Source organism: Schistocerca serialis, chromosome 3 (assembly GCF_023864345.2).
Source record: "Schistocerca serialis cubense isolate TAMUIC-IGC-003099 chromosome 3, iqSchSeri2.2, whole genome shotgun sequence".
Lineage (NCBI taxonomy): Eukaryota > Metazoa > Arthropoda > Insecta > Orthoptera > Acrididae > Schistocerca > Schistocerca serialis.
The window spans coordinates 287,523,417-287,540,513 of record NC_064640.1 but is presented as its reverse complement, the minus strand read 5'-3'; the positions used below and the strand labels follow the sequence as shown (position 1 = coordinate 287,540,513).

General features: G+C 43.4%; 1 protein-coding gene and 1 pseudogene across 1 annotated transcript in view; both read left to right on the top strand.

Annotated features, from left to right (window-relative positions):
- LOC126471590 (ETS-related transcription factor Elf-1-like) overlaps positions 1-14,463 on the top strand; it is a 163,277-nt gene extending 148,814 nt beyond the window's left edge. Inside the window, exon 4 of the mRNA XM_050099826.1 lies at positions 13,974-14,463. Coding sequence (XP_049955783.1) covers positions 13,974-14,230 — 257 coding nt within the window. The 3' untranslated portion in view covers positions 14,231-14,463. The remainder of the gene's footprint in view (positions 1-13,973) is intronic.
- A 2,359-nt stretch (positions 14,464-16,822) lies between these two features.
- On the top strand, positions 16,823-16,940 carry LOC126471912 (5S ribosomal RNA; annotated as a pseudogene).
- The last annotated feature ends 157 nt before the right edge of the window (positions 16,941-17,097 follow it).

Here is a 17,097-nt window from a genome sequence, read left to right as displayed (position 1 = left end):
CCTGCCTCGGGCATGGATGTGTGTGATGTCCTTAGGTTAGTTAGGTTTAAGTAGTTCTAAGTTCTAGGGGACTGATGGCCACAGATGTTAATTCCCATAGTGCTCAGAGCCATGTGAACCATATCACGTATACAGTCCCCAAATTCGGATACTGCCAACAGTTGCATCTGTACACCGTAGATAAGAAAAGTTCATTGCATCATTTTCTTCTCTACGTCTTGAAGCCTGCCATCGACGTATAATGGCACGTACTGTAATTCACCCGCCCAAATGGTTTCGGTTGGAATGTCCAGCGCCTCTATTCTCTCTCCCAGACTAATCGCCTTGACGTGTGTGTCGAGTAGGACGGCGTCTTCTCAGGGCCACAGTGAAGAGGAGATTCTCGATGCAACGACTGCACACGGTGGACACTTCACACACGAGCTTTTTGGGATCATTTCGTTAAAATCTCGTATGCCTGTTTCACTGTGCGTGACGACCACTAAAAGACTTTATGACGTCATGGTTACTTGCCACAGCGAACTACTACGTTCGATGAGGCAACGCTGCCAGTTTCCACGTCTGATTCAGTTAACCATCAATATATTCTCTTCTAGTGTATGTCGATGCCTAGAATCTCTTTGCAGGCTACTTATTCTAATCTTGTCGATGGTTTCATTTATACATGGAACGCCGCCACTGTACCAGAGATTATAGTGGAGCAAGTGTGTGATACAGACAGAATATGGCAACCCAGAGGTCGGCAAACTCTTTAGTCAACAGAGCCAAATATCAAAAGTACAACGATTGAAATTTCTTTTAAGAGTCAAATTTTGGAAACTTAAACTATGTGGATAGGTACCTTGTTGTTAATTTAATTAGGTATTCCTAAGTTGGCCTTTACTGAGAATGTTCTCTGTCTGATTGAGATGGGTTCGTTGACGTCTATCCCTTCCAACTCTCGCATTCACACTCGCCTTGTATGGTCCACTAATTTCGTCCGTCACCTTTGTTTCGTCATCTCCTATGTCGAAACCACATCAACATACCTTTCTCAATACTCGACACTACATGTTTTTTTCGCTCCAAAACGCTCACGAAAATTAACTTAATAAAGTTCACTTAAAGATCTAAGTCTTGGTTGAAGTAAGGGTATGTTGATTAAAACTGGGTATCATCCTTAATAATGATATTATTTATTGATAAATTAAATTTTAAGGTATCCATAAAATTAAACAATGACGATTTCTGAAACATTTTTGTGAACAATGGCCTTGTATCTCCCGGGAAAGTTATGGTAAGTCAACTTTGTATACTTTTTTTTCTATTTTATTTTAAGTGCGATTCCAGGTTCTCATCAATAAGACGACTTCACAATTTTCTCTTGATAAGATTCATGCTTGAAAACTATTTTTCGCATGAATATGTAGACCCAAATAAGGAAAGAACAGAGAACATCATTTTTCTCAAACGATTATAATATAATGTATGAGGAATACTATCTCAAGTATTAAAAATCGATATATCTTCCTTCTCCAGGTCTTTCAAAGCAGACCACGTACGCTGTGAACTATGGCCATATTTACGTTTCTCTAATATTTCTATATCAGCATTAAGATGTTTAAATTTCGAGCTTCACAATTCTTTGTTTTTTTTCGATCAATTACATTTCAAAGTTGCGGTGTCATTATTAAAGGGAGAAAAATTTAATTCTGTTACAACAGCATTAAGAATTTCTTTTTAACTCGTTATTTCTGAATTGCTGAAAACTCTTGATAAAAGCTTCTCACATAATTAAAAATGTTGTATTGAAACAACAAATGTTAATTTTCTTGGCTTTGTTTGAACGGGCTTCGAAAGTTGATCAAAGTTTCTATTTCAAAATCTTGAATAAAAAGAGATAAAATGTTTTCGAATGACTAACATCGAAAAAAATTGTGTTTGCCTTTCCCAGTAGTTCACGACTGAGCAGATTTTGATGAGACGTAACGTCTTCCATGAAATAAAATGTTTGGATCCAGTGATTGTTCCTTAGTTCTGAATACTGAACATACTTTCATCTTTCTTAACAAGAAAGCTAAACGTTTCATAATGTTTTCTCTAGACAACCAATCTATCTTGTTATGCACCAGAAGAGCTGTGTATTCATTCTCCATTTCATTTTAAATTTTTTTTTAAATTGTTGATGATTAAGAGCTTTAGCTGCAGTCTAATGAAGTTGATAGTCTTAATCACCAATTTCATAACTTTGCTAATTTCTTCAGGAAATGTCTGTACACAATGCACTTCTTGGTGAATGATTCAATGGTAGGTAACTATCTTTTTTCTTTCAAAAAGCAGCAAATCTTTTTCTTGCGCTGGCCATCCTTTTCACCCCGTCTGTTGAAAATGAGACAATTTTATCGAGTGGAAAATGATGTTTTTCAATATACTCCACTACAGTATTTGCTGTATAGTCCCCACGTGTTTGACGTTGAGTGGGTATAATCCCAAACGTTCTTGCTTAGAACCTATCGATTAAATAAATCGTACAAAAAGTGAAACTTGCGCTGTATCATTTGTACCACAAGACTCGTCAACTGCTATTGATAAAGCTGAAACCAGTTTAAGATCTTCGACTTTCTGATTGGTTATATTCGAAGACATTTTACCTGTTCTAACTTTCTCTGTTTATGCACACAGTGGTAAATCTCTAATGTCTTTGGAAGAGCCACACTCAACAGGCCAAACAGTCGCATGTAGCTCGCGAGCCGCAGTTTGCCGAGCACTGATCTAGCTGTTATAGTATACACCCGAGCCCTGTCAAAACCATTCTAATGGAAACCGAAATTATGCCGAATGATTTTCATATGATTCGACGTAGGTTAGTACTCTACTACAATCAAATTCAAACGTCTGTCTGCATATAGCAACGTTATAAAGTTTCTTAAATGTTAAAAAAACATCTGCACTTATCATTTAACCCTACAGATCGGCGTGTATTATTTTCTAGAAAAATTATATCTGTACTAATACTGAAACTGCCAAAAACTCGTGCCTGTTTGCCTGTTTGAAATTACTTGACGAATTTTCATGGTGTTTCTTCAAGTAACTTGAGCGTAGCTTGGAGAAACGTATGGGCTTTATTTCATCAAAATCTGATTAAAAAAATATTCTGGTGTCTGTTCTTTTGGATATATCAGAGAGAACGGATATATTTTGATCCCACAGCCGTTATGAATCAAGACACAAAGAACTGACTGGCATAAGCTGCTAGTGGGCATTGATTTAAATCAATGGAGAAAGTTGAAAATTTGTCCTAGACCAGGACTCGAACCTGGGCCTCATGCGTGCTAGGTAGATCTGCTGACCACTGCACCATTGATTCAACGTAATGAATACAATGCTTATACAACACTCATAGTGTTTAATCTATATCTCCATACCAATACACTACTGTCCATTGAAATTGATACACCAAGAGGAAATGCAGATGATAAACGAGTATTCATTGGACAAATATATTATACTAGAACTGACATGTGATTACATTTTCACGCAATTTGGGCAGGCCGGAGTGGCCGTGCGGTGCTAGGCGCTACAGTCTGGAGCCGAGCGACCGCTACGGTTGCAGGTTCGAATCCCGCCTCGGGCATGGATGTGTGTGATGTCCTTAGGTTAGTTAGGTTTAATTAGTTCTAAGTTCTAGGCGACTGATGACCTCAGAAGTTAAGTCGCATAGTGCTCAGAGCCATTTTTGAACCATGCAATTTGGGTGCATACATCCTGAGATATTAGTACCCAGAACAACCACCTCTGGCCGTAACGGCCTTCATACGCCTGGGCATTGAGTCAGACAGAGCTTGGATGGCGTGTACAGGTACAGCTGCCCATGCAGCTTCAACACGATGCCATAGTTCATCAAGAGTAGTGACTGGCGTATTGTGACGGGCCAGTTGGTCGGCCACCATTGACCAGACGTTTTCAGTTGGTGAGAGATCTGGAGAATGTGTTGGCCAGGGCAGCAGTCGAACATTTTCTGTATCCAGAAAGGCCCGTACAGGACCTGCAACATGCGGTCGTGCATTATCCTGCTGAAGTGTAGGGTTTCGCAGGGATCGAATGAAGGGTAGAAGCACAGGTCGTAACACATCTGAAATGTAACGTCTACTGTTCAAAGTGCCGTCAATGCGAACAAGAGGTGAACGAGATGTGTAACCAATGGCACTCCATACCATCACGCCGGTCGATACGCTAGTATGGCGATGACGAATACACGCTTCCAATGTGCGTTCACCGCGATGTCGCCACACAGGGATGCGACGATCATAATGCTGTAAACAGAACCTGGATTCATCCGAAAAATGACGTTTTGCCATTCGTGCACCCAGGTTCGTCGTTGAGTACACCATCGCAGGCGCTCCTGTCTGTGACGCAGCGTCAAGGGTAACCGCAGCCATGGTCTCCGAGCTGATAGTGCATGCTGCTGCAAATGTCGTCGAACTGTTCGTGCAGATGGTTGTTGTCTTGCCAACGTCCTCATCTGTTGACTCAGGGATCGAGACGTGGCTGCATGATCCGTTACAGCCATGCGGATAAGATGCCTGTCATCTCGACTGCTAGTAATACGATGCCGTTGGGATCCAGCACGGCGTTCCGTATTGCCCTCCTGAACCCATCGATTCCATATTCTGCTAACAGTCATTGGATCTCGACCAACGCGAGCTGCAATGTCTCGATACGATAAACCGCAATCGCGATAGGCTACAATCCGACCTTTATCAATGTTGGAAACGTGATGGAACGCATTTCTCCTCCTTACACGAGGCATCACAACAACGTTTCACCAGGTAACGCCGGTCAAAAAAAATGGTTCAAATGGTTCTGAGCACTATGGGACTTAACATCTTAGGTCATCAGTCCCCTAGAACTCAGAACTAATTAAACCTAACTAACCTAAGGACATCACACACATCCATGCCCGAGGCAGGATTCGAACCTGCGACCGTAGCAGTCGCGCAGTTCCGGACTGAGCGCCTAGAACCGCGAGACCACCGCGGCCGGCGCAACGCCGGTCAACTGCTGTTTGTGTATGAGAAATCGGTTGGAAACTTTCCTCATGTCAGCACGTTGTAGGTGTCGCCACCGGCGCCAACATTGTGTGTATGGTCTGAAAAGCTAATCATTTGCATGTCACAGCATCTTCTTCCTGTCGGTTAAATTTCGCGCCTGTAGCACGTCATCTTCGTGGTGTAACAATTTTAATGGCCAGTAGTGTATTACTAAATGCAAAGTAATTGGTATACCACATTGTTTTTTCACAACTAAACTGCTGAACTGATTTCGATGAAATTTGTTACGGAGGCAGTTTGAACCCTGAGGAATAACATAGGGTCCTTAGAAAGTAAGAAAGAAGAAAAAAAATTCGAACCCAAAGAGTGTGAAGTAGGAGATTCAACATCTTTTTTTATATCACTGAACATAAACTATTTCAAAAAATTATTAAATTTGTTGCATAATGTCCACGTTGTATGGTGCATAGTTACTTCAGTAGCGCAATGGATAGATGCGCGCTCCTGGCACGCCCCTCTGCATGCACCACTCGGCAGTGACGCTACGCATTTCGCCGCATCGTGCATGGCAGCCGTGGAGCGGCATGGCACGGGGATGGGGATACATCGATAGCTTTGCTTAACAAAACAGACAGAAACGAGAGTGCAGCTAACACTATTGCACATACAACAGCTTGCTTACTCACTATCACCCATCATAACAAAACCACTAATAAATGAGAACAGATGCAGGTAGCAGCTAGTAATAAATATGACCGTGTTTTATCTGCAATTATAAATAGGATCCAAGAGTAATAACACACTAAACTTATAGGTATACACATGTAAAAAATTAAAAACAGACACTCTGAATCCATAACCCCACATAAATGAATTTTTTTCACATATCATACAGGCTATAAATGGTATATTATCATAATCGCTGAGTAATTCACCAATGGATAGATTGTCTTGGACAACAATTTCAAGAGCTTCTATAGTCTCTTCTAGCCATATATACTGATGTATGGAGGCGATCATGTCATCTGGGATTAAAACGTTCCACACTACTTCCAACTTTTGTCGTAACCAGTCACTAACTGTTGCCGGTAAAACAGTTCAGACCACGTGTCGTCCCATTACTTCTCGCCCACAAGTGCTTATTGGGCAACAGATCTGGTGAACGTCACTGCCTAGAAAATTAAGGACAATTTTGGACTGTTTGTTGGATTATTTTCTAAGCAAGAGCACGGCCTTTATCGAGTCGTTTATAGATGTCAACAAAATGTGTTACATGACATTCTGAATGTGTCTTACAATGTTCGGTGCTGCCACAAGCAATATATCAGGGGTGTACTGTCATTGAGGACCATCATTCACCACAACCGTTTTACTCGTTGTTGGTTCCTTGTGTTGATATTTCATACACTCCACTGTTGGCCTATTTTGTGGTAGATGCAGATCAAGCAAATAATCACCATTGAATACAACGTTACATCGTTCTTTTTTACATTTTCGTATATTACTATATCGTCGCAGAGTGACATGATAAGGTAGATGTGACAGGAACTCTGGCATAGTGGTGTCTTAGTCCGTAGCTGAACTTACAATAAACTATATCTGATTCTATTGACACTGGGAATGCCACATTGAGCCTAATAGGTGATGTGGCAGCGTGCGATCAGCGATGGCTACTGGTCCGCTAAGGCAGTCAAGGCATTGGTCAGTATACTACTGACGTCCCAAAACAGGTCGACGAGCATACGCAGTTTCCTCAGAGCAACAGTGGCAGTATTTGTACTCACCGACCATTCACGTCGTGTATTGGGCAATTCTTCGGAAGGACTGTCTAGTGCCGCCACCCCTCACCTCGCACCCTTGTATCAACAGATCACTCTTACAGAAAGTCAATTACTGAAACTTCCTAGCAGATTAAAACTGTGTGCCCGACCGAGACTCGAACTCGGGACCTTTGCCTTTCGCCGGCAAGTGTTCTACCAACTGAGCTACCCAAGCACGACTCACAATCCGTCCTCACAGCTTCAGTTCTGCCAGTTCTGCATGGTTCGCTTAAGGGCTTCTGTGAAGTTTGGAAGGTAAGAGGCGAGGTACTGGCAGAACTGAAGCTGTGAGGAGGGGTCGTGAGTCATGCTTGGGTAGCTCAGTTGGTAGAGCACTTGCCGGCGAAAGGCAAAGTTCCCAAGTTCGAGTCTCGGTCCGGCACGCAGTTTTAATCTGCCAGGAAGTTTTATATCAGCGCGCACTCCGCTGCAGAGTGAAAATCTCACTCTGGAAACATCCCTCAGGCTGTGGCTAAGCCATGTCTCCGCAATATCCTTTCTTCCGGGAGTGCTAGTTCTGCAAGTTTCTCGGAAGAGCTTCTGTGAAGTTTGGAAGGTAGGAGGCGAGGTACTGGCAGAACTGAAGCTGTGAGAACGGGTCGTGAGTCGTGCTTGGGGAGCTCAGTTGGCAGCCGGCACGGTAGCTCAGCGTGGTCGGTCAGAGAGTTAGCTGCCTCTGTAATAAAAAACTGAGCTAATGGATCAACGACGAACTGAAACGGGTGTTTTGCGACGTCCGCCCCGACCAGATACAACGAACAAAAACGAACAAAATGAGATTAGAAGAAAAAAAACAAACAAACAAAGTTGGTAGAGCCCTTGCCGGCGAAAGGCAAAGCTCCCGAGTTCGAGTCTCGGTCCGGCACACAGTTTTAATCTGCCAGGAAGTTTCATATCAGCGCACACTCCACTGCTGAGTAAAGATCTCATTCTGAAGTCAGTTATTGTTGCTATGAGTCCAGCATTTCCATGTTCAATAAGAGGCTCATACTCCGTCGAATGCATGGCGCTATGAATTACTATCTCCACTGACCTTCCCAAATGCTGCATGCAAATTTTATCTTTCTTTGTTGGATCTTTAGAAATGTTAATTTTCACTTTGCTCTACCATATTTCCAAAAGCAAGATTAGGGTTTAATGTCTCGTCTACGACAGGATTATGAAAGACGGAACGCAAGCTCCGATTGGGGACGATATCGACCGTGTCCTTTTTAAAGAAACTGTTCTGGAATTTGCCTTAAATGGTCTATGGAAGCCACGGAAAACCTAAATACAGATGGCTGACCAGGAATTTGGTGTGAGTCCAGTGTCCTAACAATCGCCAACTCGCTCGGATACAGTATTTGAGTACTTCTTTATAAAAGTTCTGTGGCTTCACAGAAGTCATTTAGTGATACATCGAGAGGATATCTCAACGAAGGATTTTCACGTCCCTACTAAAGTTGAACACGTGAGCCGACACTGTTTCCGACGTGCTTTGTGTTGTGGACTGGCAAGACAGCCAATCCACAGTGACGGGTAACCGAAAGGCACGCGTTTAACTCACGCAGGCTGGCGTGAGGTCTGAAACAGGATACGTAATGAATGCTATAAAGAAAAGTACGTAGCTGCTGGAATACTTAACTTTAATCCACAATTGGTGAACATTGGTCTTGTTACTGTACCTGCTTCATTAGATACATAGCAAAGGATAACTGGCGCCTTGCTAGGTCGTAGCAATTGACTTAGCTGAAGGCTATGCTAACTATCGTCTAGGCAAATGAGAGCGTAATTCTCAGTGAACCTTTCCTAGCAAAGTCGGCTGTACAACTGGGCCGAGTGCTAGTAAGTCTCTCTAGACCTGCCGTGTGGCGGTGCTCGGTCTGCAATTACTGACAGTGGCGACACGCGGGTCCGTCGTATACTAGCGGACCGCGGCCGATTTAAAACTACCACCTAGCAAGTGTGGTGTATGGCGGTGACACCACACTTTGTGTGTCCTGTTACTGTCTATACGTGCGAAAGTAGTATGACGCAAATCTTTAGCTCTGCTTCTAACTTAAACAGACACAGAAAAAACCGTAAAAATGTTGATATAAATATGCTTAAAGTGAAGTTAAAAATTCCAAATCTCCAACACCTTGCATTCTTTAAGGTTACCCAGGGGTCGCTTCCAAGTCGCTACGCAGCCTTCTAATGAAGAGATAGAAGTTGATTATTGCGTGAGTGGTAAGTTTATTTCATAGCCGCGCTCCTCGGTAATAAGGCAGTGGACTCTCAGCTGGCTTGTTACGCTTCGTTTGGGCTGGCGCCATTATGGCGAGCTGTGTGCTAGCTTCCAAGTTAGCTGGCAGCCACGAGTCGTGTCGGGCCTCCTTAATGATGAGGCAGTAATACATCCGGGCAAGGAGAGCTCCTTTACTAGCAACAGCTTTGAAGTGTGTTCCCACAGATATCTACACTTGAAGAATTTTATTTTTACCAACGACAATGAATTCATCATTTTAGGCGCTGGAGCTGTCACTCTGACAGCTTTCTTTTAGCGGTATAAAATGTGCAACTAGCACAGTGTTAAGAACGGAACTCAACTTTACGAGACAGTTAGTTGATCCAGACTGATGACAATCTTTGGTATGGCACACCAGGCAAACTTAACGTGGTTCCTAGATGGTTTGCCTCACCCTTTTAGGTGAATACTAGGCTTTCTCCCAGTCGTCATCAGATACGCAACACACAAACATGAAAACTGTTGTCTTTGGTCCAGGTTGTAATATAGGTTTTTCACTATTTCGCCTGGGATTTTTTCTCCTCTCGTAGCTTCTCTATAACTCTTCAATAAAGCTCAGTTTTATTCCATTAAATTTGATGTGGATAGCTAGTAAACTTCAATGCTCTTTTTACAGCTGTAAAAGGCAGACTGAAGTGTAACGCTCCGTCGCGTCCACCTCGTTAGAGACAGACTGAAGAAGAATGACAAAAGAATACTGCCTTATCTTTCCCAGAGGAACTACCCCGTCAATCGCCGTCATCGATTTAATCCACCCAAGGAAGATTTATGACTGGATGATCGGAACACGAATCCATTGATTTAACCATTGGGCTCCTTGTTTGATTCTTAATAACCAACAGCCATACATTATGACGATTCCAAACTACCATTGCCGCTCACTGTAATTTTATGTTCTGCAGTATAATTATATTTCCTCCAAAGTCTTCTTCGTTTCAAGCATTCTTTGCTCATTAGTCTGTAGCTTTATACCATTTCTTAACTGAAAACTGATAAATATCTTCGAATGTATGAATATTTGTTGTGATAAGCAAAGCAAAGTTCCATTCATACTAAATACACTAATTTAAACATGTTTGTTACTACAATATACGAACATTTTGCCCTCATGGCACCCAAAATGAGAATATACGTGCAGCTTGCTACCTGCATCCACCACATGGCATCACGTCCGCCTACAACAGAAGGTACATACACTAGCCTCGTACGATTTACAATATGTTTGTGAATTAGTTGTGGCACATTACTTATTTATATTTAAACAGAGACTGTGGCTCGCATTGTCACAATAGCCCCCAAAACTTTGATATGTGTCAAATAAGGAACATTCTTCTTTTTTTTTATTTTATTTTTTTTTTAAAGTGGTGTCTACAAGATGGCTCAAAATGTGAATTAAAAATTTTCTCAAGTATACAACGGATACAAATGGAACCTCATATAATAATTTGACGAAGAAATTTATCTACTAATACAGCAAAGCAAAAAGCTGAGTTAAACGATGTGATTTTAATCTATATCATTTGCAATTCAATAGTTAAAGTTGTCAGCCCGTCTGGTTAACGTCAGTTGGTGAACAACAGTTAAATTTTTTCGACTTTTATTAGTTATGCTATTCAAAAAAGAAAACTGGCACATAAAATCAGTTTATATGAAAAAGTATATATGTTTCTAGAGCATGCCACTTTTTTCTCTGCACATTTGCATTTATGTAACTACAGTACTTGATTGGCGACATTACACACCAATACCCCATACCAGTACACCTGACAAAAACGTTAGAACCGAATATTTTGAGATGTTATGCAACAGAGCTTTATTTTTTACTAGTGCAAACGTTCTACCACAGTTTTAAAATGCTCAGAAAGCCGTTAAAATAACGTTTTAAGACGTCTAAATTTCAAACAACCCCTCTCCCATAATGTCACTGTACGGAAACTCTCTTTCTACAGATCAAGCGCTGTATATCTATAACTGTGAGCAGTAATTAACGTGTCGTTGTCTTGCAATAATGCTAACATCGTCTGCAAAAAGGAACACCTCAAGAGGTCAGTGGTAGAAAGTGATAACCCACAAGAGCGCATTTTGGGACAATGTATGTTACATGTTTGTTTAAATGCTAAGATAAAAATATAGAAATAATAAGAGAGTACAGTTCATACAGAATACCGTGCATTCGAACAGTAAATATGGAACTACTCGCTAAGCATGTGGCGCATTCGAAAATACACTCAAAAAACACGAAAGAAATATCCGAATGGGACGGAAATCGGTAGATGTTATGTGTATGTACAGACAAACAAATGATTATAATTTCATAAAACTTGGCAATCTCATTGAAGAGAAGGAGCTTCAGAAACTGGGAAAGTTAATAACACGTTGGTCCACCGCTGGCCCTTATTGTAAAAGTTATTCGGCTTGGTACTGATTTACAGAGCTGTTAGATGACGTCCCGAAGGATATCGTGCCAAATCCTGTCCAACTGCCGAATACATCGTCAAAATCCTGATGTGGTTGGAGAGTCCCGCTCATAATGTTCTAAACGTTCTCAATTGGGAAGAGAACCGGTGACTTTGCTAATTAAGATAGGGTTTGACAAGCAGCAAGACAAGGAGTAGAGCCGGCCGAGGTGGTCGAGCGGTTCTAGGCGCTACAGTCTGGAACCGCGCGACCGCTACGGTCGCAGGTTCGAATCCTGCCTCGGGCATGGGTGTGTGTGATGTCCTTAGGTTAGTTAGGTTTAAGTAATTCTAAGTTCTAGGGGACTGATGACCTTAGAAGTTAAGTCCCGTAGTGCTCAGAGCCATTTGAATCATTTGAACAAGGAGTAGAAATCTCGCCGTGTGCAGAAGAGCATTATCTTGCTGAAAGCCCAGGATGGCTTGTCATGAAGGGCAACAAAACGGGCTGTAGAATATCGTCGACGTGCAGCTGTGCTGTAAGAGTGCCGAGGATGATAAACAAAGGGATCCTGCTATGAAAAGAAATGACACGCCAGACCATAACTCCGGGTTAGCGGGCCGTATGGTAAACGACAGTCAGGTTGGAAATCCACCTGTGTGTGGGGCATCTCCAGACACAGAATCCCACTGAGCGGAATAGAATCATTTCCAGTGATCCCGCATCGAATTAGGTGAGGACGGATCTGGTGGCGCCTCAGAGAGCAGTAGGATACCAACTTTAATGTTGCCCACCATAGGACCCGACAACCTGGAGTGGCAGTCTGGGCTGCCATTTCTTTTCATAGCAGGAACCCTTTGGTTGTCATCCGCGGTACTCTTACAGCACAGCGGTACGTCGACAATATTCTAGCCCCGTTTTGTTGTCCTTCATGGTAAGCCATCCTGGTCTTGTATTTCAGTAAGATAATGCCCGTTCGCACATGGCAGTAGTTTCTACTGCTTGTAGGGACCTTGGCCAGGAAGGTAGCTGAATCTCTCCGCAACTGAGAACGTTTGGAGCATTATGGGCAGGAGCCTCAAACCAGCTCGGGATTTTGACGATGGAACGCGCCAATTGAACAGAATTTGGCACGATATCTCTCAGGAGGACATCCAACAACTCTATCAATCAACGCCAAGCCGAAGAACTGCTTGGATAAGGACCAGAGGTGGACCAACACATTACTGAGTTTCTCAATTTGTGAAGCTCTTTCTCTTGAATAAATCGCCGAATTTTTTTTTTTTTTAAATTGTAATTATTTGTTTGCCTGCACATTTACATAACATCTACCGATTTCCGTCCCAATCGTATAATTCCCCCGTGGTGCGTCCCCTTTTTTTCTTAGAGTGTACAACAGGCAATGAGAACACTCTCACACTTAATTTAGAGTTAACACTTTCTTCCGCCAACCCCTTCAACTGGGCCCCCTTACACAAATAAATTGAGGTCATTCCGCCGGCCGCTGTATCACAATTTAACCTTTTATGCAATTCTTTTAATTATTATTCTTCCTTAGAAATTTAAATTACCATAATCTTACTTAAATTAGTAATCAACTGCCTCCTCGCCACATTTACTCACAAGTCAGAATAAGCGTAACTATATCAACTACCAATTTTTCAACTTACGAGAATATACAAGCGAATATATAATTTTTTTGTGACTTAGAGGAATCTCAATGGTAACCGAAACATCTTAATTTTCCCTAATATTAGTTTTGATACAATTGGAAATGGAACAGTGCTTCCTTTTCAGTAACGTGTGGCTGTGTCACGACTGCTGCACCATCATACACTGTGTCCAATGATATGCTCCATCCGTCTACTTCAGTCCACATAAATACCAGACAATGCCAACTCTTACGCCTGAAACAGTTTAGTATCAGAGACAAGAAACGATAACAATTTTTAGGAGGTAAATAGCGTAAACTGCAGCCACTTGACAGCTCAGTCCCCGTCACTGGCCTTTACCAGCGTGATCAATAAACAACTAGACACAAATGAGTATGAACTAATTCTGTAATTAATGAAAACCCACAATTGATGAAGCTCTTCAGAACAACACACTCAAGCAACTATCTAGTCTCTAAATCAAAGGTTGTACAGTCCATATGGCCGAGCGGTTCTAGGCGCTTCAGTCCGGAACCGCCCTGCTGTACGGTCGCAGGTTCGAATCCTGCCCCGGGCATGGATGCGTGTGATGTCCTTAGGTTAGTTAGGTTTAAGTAGTTCTCATCTAGGGGACTGATGACCTCAGATGTTAAGTCCCATAGTGCTTAGATCCATTTGAACCATTTTTGAGGTCATTCCGATAGGGTAAGAACAACAATGGGCCCAGATTCGAACGCTGGGGGAAGTCCATTGTGGTTTCTCAGTTCGTAATCGACTGGAGTGGTGACACGAAGGTGGTGTGTTGCAGCCATGGCCCCGTTTGCGTTCGCTCCGCCGCTGTTCGAGATGTGGAAGAAGCTGCCGGTGGACGAGCGCGCCAAGCGGCCCCAGCGGTCGCAGCGCGCGACGCTGGTGGAGCGTCCGCTGGCGACGCCGCTGCTGCCTCTGCGGCTGTGGAGTGGCGTGGGCGTGGGGCTGCCCTACACGCCCCTGCTGCCCTGCCCAGTGCCGCCGCCGCCCTCGCGCTCCACCAACACCCCGCCGCCCATCTCCGTCATACAGTGACCGTTCCTTCCTCGATCCGACCCCACTCATACTGTCTAGTCCTGTAAACAAGCTCGCTATAAGCGGCCATGTATTTATAGCTCAGATTCGTTGCGATGTTACTACTTAGTTTATATACCTACCGTCGTTCTGTTGCGTTAGTGTAATGTAGATATGTGTATGTAATTACAGTAAACAACGCGTTGTTATGTATTGTTGCAAAAAATTGTACCTAACTTGAAAATAAAAATATTCGTGTGGTATTTTATGCAGTTGTGTGTTTTACAAAAAATTAGACCCGTTTTTTCCTTTGGTAGAGAGTACTCGACACCCGTGATTAGACATAATATAATTTATCTGATCAAAAGTATCCGATCACTTATTAGTGGCCGGCCGCGGTGGCCAAGTGGTTCCAGGCGCTTCAGTCCGGAACCGCGCGACTGCTACGGTCGCAGGTTCAAAAAATGGTTCAAATGGCTCTGAGCACTATGGGACTTAACTTCCGAGGTCATCAGTCCCCTAGAACTTAGAACTACTTTAACCTAACTAACCTAAGGACATGACACACCCATGCCCGAGGCAGGATTCGAACCTGCGACCGTAGCGGTCGCGCGGTTCCAGACTGTAGCGCCTAGAACCGCTCAGCCACCACGGCCGACTCGCAAGTTCGAATCCTGCCTCGGGCATGGATGTGTGTGATGTCCTTAGGTTAGTTAGATTTAACTAGTTCTAAGTTCTAGGGGACTGATGACCTCAGATGTTAAGTCCCATAGTGCTCAGAGCCATTTGAACCTAACGTATTAGTGGTCATTAATATGCGATGTACCTTCACTTTGCCTATATGATAGCTTGAACTCTGTTGGAGACACATTCAGTCTGGTGACTCAATGTCTGTGAAAGAATGGTAGCCCATACCTCACGAGCCGAAGCCAGAAAAGGGAGTCATGTTGCACTAGTGTCTAGAGCGAAGTCAACCTTCTGACTCATCCCAATGGTGCTCCATTGGGTTCAGTCTGGGACTCTGGTCAGGCTAGTCCATTACATCTTCATCTACATCTACATTTATACTCCGCAAGCCACCCAACGGTGTGTGGCGGAGGGCATTTTACGTGCCACTGTCATACCTCCCTTTCCTGTTCCAGTCGCGTATGTTTCACGGGAAGAACGACTGCCGGAAAGCCTCCGTGCGCGCTCGAATCTCTCTAATTTCACATTCGTGATCTCCTCGGGAGGTATAAGTAGGGGGAAGCAATATATTCCATACCTCATCCACAAACACACCCTCTCGAAACCTGGACAGCAAACTACACCGCGATGCAGAGCGCCTCTCTTGCAGAGTCTGCCACTTGAGTTTGCTAAACATCTCCGTAACGCTATCACGCTTACCAAATAACCCTGTGACGAAACGCGCCGCTCTTCTTTGGATCTTCTCTATCTCCTCTGTCAACCCGACCTGGTACGTATTCCACACTGATGATCAATACCCAAGTATAGGTCGAACGAGTGTTTTGTAAGCCATCTTCTTTGTTGATGGACTACATTTTCTAATGACTCTCCCAATGAATCTCAACCTGGCACCCGCCTTACCAACAATTAATTTTATATGATCATTCCACTTCAAATCGTTCCGTACGCATACTCCCAGATATTTTAAAGAAGTAACTGCTACCAGTGTTTGTTCCGCTATTATATAATCATACAATAAAGGAGCCTTCTTTCTATGTATTCGCAATACATTACACTTGTCTATGTTAAGTGTCAGTTGTCACTCCCTGCACAAAGTGCCTATCCGCTGCAGATCTTCCTGCATTTCGCTGCAATTTTCTAATGCTGCAACTTCTCTGTATACTACAGCATCATCCGCGAAAAGCCGCATGAAACTTCCGACACTATCTACTAGGTCATTTATATATATTGCGAAAAGCACTGGTCCCATAACACTGCCCTGTGGCACGCCAGAGGTTACTTTAACGTCTGTAGACGTCTCTCCATTGAGAACAACATGCTGTGTTCTGTTTGCTAAAACAGGAATGTTATTGTCCACAGATCATTGCCTTACAGATGCTCCTTTATGACAGAGTGCATTGTCATACTGATACAATCTATCGTTGTCTCCGAACTGGTCCTCTACTGTACACAACACGCAATGCTGCAAAATATGTTCATATTCTTCAGCACTTGGCATTTTTTTTTCTTTTTACTACAGTTGGGGGATCACACCCTAACCTCGAAAATCACCTCCATACAGTAACACCACCTCCTCTGTACCGCACTGTTGGCACTAAACATGACATGAGGTAATGTTTGCCATGTATTCGCCAAACCCAAACTCTTCCACAGCACTCCCACAGGGTATAGCGCGATTCATCGCTCCAAACCACTCTTTTCCAGCCATCCATTACCCAGTGTCATCGCTCTGTACACCATCTCAAACATTATCATTGATTACAAAATTTTGTAGCTTATGAGGAACTGCTCGACCACTGAACCCCATCGTACCTCCCTTCACACAGTGCCCGTTCTAGCTGGGACACACGTGTGCTCCCTTTCGCTGATCTCACTCTATAATTTACAACCACCCTCTTCAATTCTAGATGGTCCCTGTCCCTCACTGGCAACGGCCTTGCCGCAGTGGTTACACCGGTTCCCGTGAGATCACCGAAGTTAAGCGCTGTCGGGCGTGGTCGGCACTTGGATGGGTGACCATCCAGGCCGCCATGCGCTGTTGCCATTTTTCGGGGTGTACTCCGCTTCGTGATGCCAATTGAGGAGCGGCTTCTGTCAAGAGAGCGGTGTGCTGACCCCACACCCCTCCTATCCGGATCCTCCACTGAGGATGACACGGCGGTCGGATGGTGCCGGTAGGCCACTCGTGGCCTGAAGACGGA